Source organism: Vigna angularis, chromosome 5 (genome assembly GCF_016808095.1).
Source record: "Vigna angularis cultivar LongXiaoDou No.4 chromosome 5, ASM1680809v1, whole genome shotgun sequence".
Lineage (NCBI taxonomy): Eukaryota > Viridiplantae > Streptophyta > Magnoliopsida > Fabales > Fabaceae > Vigna > Vigna angularis.
In genome coordinates, this window is record NC_068974.1 from 5,920,599 (window position 1) to 5,924,545 (window position 3,947).

The 3,947-nt window shown below is 30.2% G+C and overlaps 1 protein-coding gene across 1 annotated transcript; it reads left to right on the plus strand.

Annotated features, from left to right (window-relative positions):
* Positions 1-2,009: 2,009 nt before the first annotated feature.
* Positions 2,010-2,630, plus strand: LOC108339895 (histone H4). Its single transcript, XM_017577117.2, has one exon. The coding sequence runs from the start codon at positions 2,170-2,172 to the stop codon at positions 2,479-2,481; it is 312 nt and encodes a 103-aa protein (XP_017432606.1). The 5' UTR covers positions 2,010-2,169; the 3' UTR covers positions 2,482-2,630.
* The last annotated feature ends 1,317 nt before the right edge of the window (positions 2,631-3,947 follow it).

Consider the following 3,947-nt stretch of genomic DNA (forward strand, 5'->3'; position numbering starts at 1 on the left):
AAATAAAAATTATAATTTATAGCAATAAATTTTGAGTCAAAAAAGTATTAGAGAAAATAATATTCTTTATGAGAAATCTTGATCTATTTTCATTTTTTTCCAATTACTTTCCTTCATCTTTATCTTTCTTTGTTATGCTAGAAAAGTCTTTTTACATGTTAGAAAAACTTTTTTTACTAGTTTTAGAACCGATATAGGAATAAGAAGTATATCAAGTATTCAACTTTTTATGTCAACTATACAACCGGTGTAAAAGGTCCACATTCTATACTAATTCTGAAATTGGTATAGACAGCTTGTTTGGAACGGAAAAAATCTCAGTATGAAGCAAACATTTTATTCTAGTTATTTGTTACAACGAATATAAAAGTCTTATCTTTGGGTTATAGTTATAACAAATATAAAAAATTTTAAATTTTATACTAGGTGTAATAATAATCGATATAAAAAATTACTTTCTAAACCGGTTAATGCTAGAACTGATTATAGAAAGTTATGTTTCTTTTTCCAATAAAAGGTCTAAATGTGCTACATCTACGTACAAACTTGTATAAAGTTTAGTTTCAGAATAAATAACAATCCCAAAATACATTCTAATGGATATATCCAAAAATAAAAATGAATTAACTTCCTACTATATGCACATCAATAAATAGTTTCTAACCTCAATATATAATGAATACATCTAATATTTACCTAACATCATTTATAAATACTTAATATAAATGCATACTACTACTTCCAAACATTCTTGAGGACCTCTTGCTCTATTGGATATGCGTTACTAAATTACTACATAATAAACATTTTGAGTCAAGTTAGAATGATAATGACTCAAGATATTAGTTATAAAATGTTGACGTTACCAAATTCTATGAGTCAACAACTTTACGGATATGATTTTCTACATATGCCTCATGACATAATATTTGTATTCAAAGCTCCTCGGTTGACATGAACACTACAAGTTAAATTTACACAGTATCATATACTATATAATTTTATTTGAATAGTCAAAAATATTAACTACTTATATTTGGTGTAATGAGCTACAACTTCTTTCTAAGACTATATCTATTACTTGTGTAACATTCCCGTTCTGAGAGTCACTTAAGCATTACTAGTACAAAATAAGCTTTTTAAGTTTATTATTTTTGAAAGTCTATTTTAAAGGAGACTTAGATTCAGCATACTTAAATTTTATGTTTATTATTAAGTAACAAATTTAAATTTTATATCTAATGTAAATTAACGTCAACATTATTGAGTAACAAACTTAAATTCTATTATTTATAATTTTATTGATTTATTAACTTTTTAAATCTATAAATAATTTTCATTTTAATTCTATTAAAAAATTAATTATAAAGTAAACTTTTTTATTATTTATATTCTCAAACTCATTATTTTTTTTAATAACACTTAAACATACACTAAGTAAACAAGTTTAAAACTTGTATATTTTAAAAACCTAATCAAGGTAATAAAAATATTTGATGATTATAAAATTTTATTTTCTAAAACACTTCTTATTTCAATAAAAAGAGAAAATTTTCAACTTAAAAAGAAGTAACAAACAAATAAAAAGAGGGAGTCATACTCTTACGAAAAAAAATTGTATAAAGAATAACAAGTCTATTTTCAATAGAATTTTTATTTTTTAAAAATATTGCATATTAATTTGATGAATTTCTTAAAGCAATAAATACAATTTACAATGACTTCTGGTTTTGTGATTTTTATATTGCCTGAAAAAAAGCAATTTATTATTCTATTCTATTTATTTAAAAGGATGTTTCAAAATGTGGAGAAAAAGTAAAAAAAGTCCCAATCTACACATACGCTACAACACAAATTCTGGCCGTTCAAATCTATCTATCAACGCTTCTTAATTGTCGAATTTGCAGTCCACGGATCGCAAAGATGAACCGTCGATCAATTCTCCATCCAACGACAAAGATCAAAACTCAAAACTTGGAAGCACCTTCAATAAATACCCGTATATCTCCCTCCGAAAAATCATTCGAAATCTTAAATCGAAACAAAACCCTAAATTTTCTAGTTCGATCGAAATCATTCTCTGGAGTCCCGTTCTAGTTCCAATTCGGACTAGCAGAAATCCCTAAGTCCTAAAAGTAGATCTATTTGAGCGCGGAAACTGTTGAGAAAATGTCTGGTCGTGGCAAGGGAGGAAAGGGATTGGGCAAGGGAGGTGCGAAGAGGCACAGGAAAGTTCTTCGGGACAACATTCAGGGCATAACGAAACCGGCGATTCGGCGATTGGCTAGAAGAGGTGGCGTGAAGAGGATCAGTGGATTGATTTATGAAGAGACCAGAGGAGTGCTGAAGATATTCCTGGAAAATGTGATTCGCGACGCTGTGACCTATACCGAGCACGCTAGGAGGAAGACTGTTACGGCCATGGACGTGGTGTATGCGCTGAAGAGACAGGGAAGGACTCTCTATGGTTTTGGAGGCTGATCCAATGCTTTGATGATTTCCTTTTCTTTGAAATTGTGTTGTGACATAAGTGTTACTTGCTCTCTTGAAATCCCTGTGTTGTTCTTTTTAGGACAAAGAAAATGAAGAACATCAATGGAATGAAATGCAGTAACGGTTTCTGGGGTTCACTAATTTAATGCTTTTTTATATTTCTATTCTGTTAAATCTATATTATATAATCTGTATTATATAATACTAATATTGTATATGGTTTTGAATTACTAAAAATAATGATTATGGGAATGTTTCATTCACCAAGCCTTTTTCAAGTTTTGAATTATTCTCATTGTTTTTGTGCTTAGCTATCCTTTCAAAAGGGAGATGTTTCTTATTTCGATCAAAGTAATAAATTGGGTAATTTGTCAAAATTGCATGACCTAAGAATTACCAAGGTCATCAAAAGGGATTTAGGTAGCATTATTATTGCATGAATATTGGGTGATTGAAATCTGGAAAGTTCAGGCCTTTAAAAGTTCAATTTGGGTCAACATCAACTTTGTTGGAGAGACAGAACTTTTAAAACTTACACAATTACATTCCAAGAGGTTGGATTTTGTAATAGCCCTTTTTTTACATATTTATCCCTTTTCGCAACTCAGCTCATGAAAATTAGAGCCTTAGAAACAACTCTCCCCTCTCGGTTCTGCCAACGTCCAATTGTATGCACCCTTTGAGTCCCGCTCTGTACCAGTTCAAACGTAGCTGCCAATCCGGTGAATCAGGGTCACAACTAGGGTTGTCAGAGCTCCTTCGAAGATGGCTCAGCTAGATCCACCCTTTTCCCACTATGTTGTGCGTTTTGATTAGTGAAGCAAGGGTCAAAAGTTGATTTTGACCAAGCCAACTCTTGACCAGGGACTTCTCTACAAAATCCAAAAGTTAGAACAAGGCACTCTGAGGAATCTGTTCACAGTTTAAAACATAGTGGGAGTGTCTTTGAGGAATATACCTTCACAGTTTAAAATCTCTTTCCCATGAGCACTCATATGGAGACAATAAAAGACCATGCAAAAATAAAATCAAAGACTTGAGAGAAAGGTCCAACTTGCTATTTTAGAAGAGGACTTGAAGTAGCTAATGTCTAAAGGGAATAGACTCTACATATTTAGTTTTGAAGTTTAACAAACATTTAACAAAACATAGAGAAGTATAATGTATACAAAATATACACATCAAAACATTATTATTAAATGCTATTAAGATAGACCATGTGTTAAAGTATAAAAGATTAAACAACATTTATTAAAAGTATGTATAGAGAAAGAAGCCATAAACTACATATATCTTATGTATTTGAAAAAGTTCAGATTTGTACTAAACGTTTATTATACGAAACATGCTTCAATTCTCTATCAACGTATAAATCATTAAATGCATGTATATAGTATACCTTGTCTGCTCTACCTTTTCTCTCTTTATTTTTGCAGATATTTACAATATCAAGA

Bases quoted from the DNA above. Each gene is read 5' to 3' on its own strand.
- LOC108339895 (XM_017577117.2), top strand. From the start codon at position 2,170: ATGTCTGGTCGTGGCAAGGGAGGAAAGGGATTGGGCAAGGGAGGTGCG.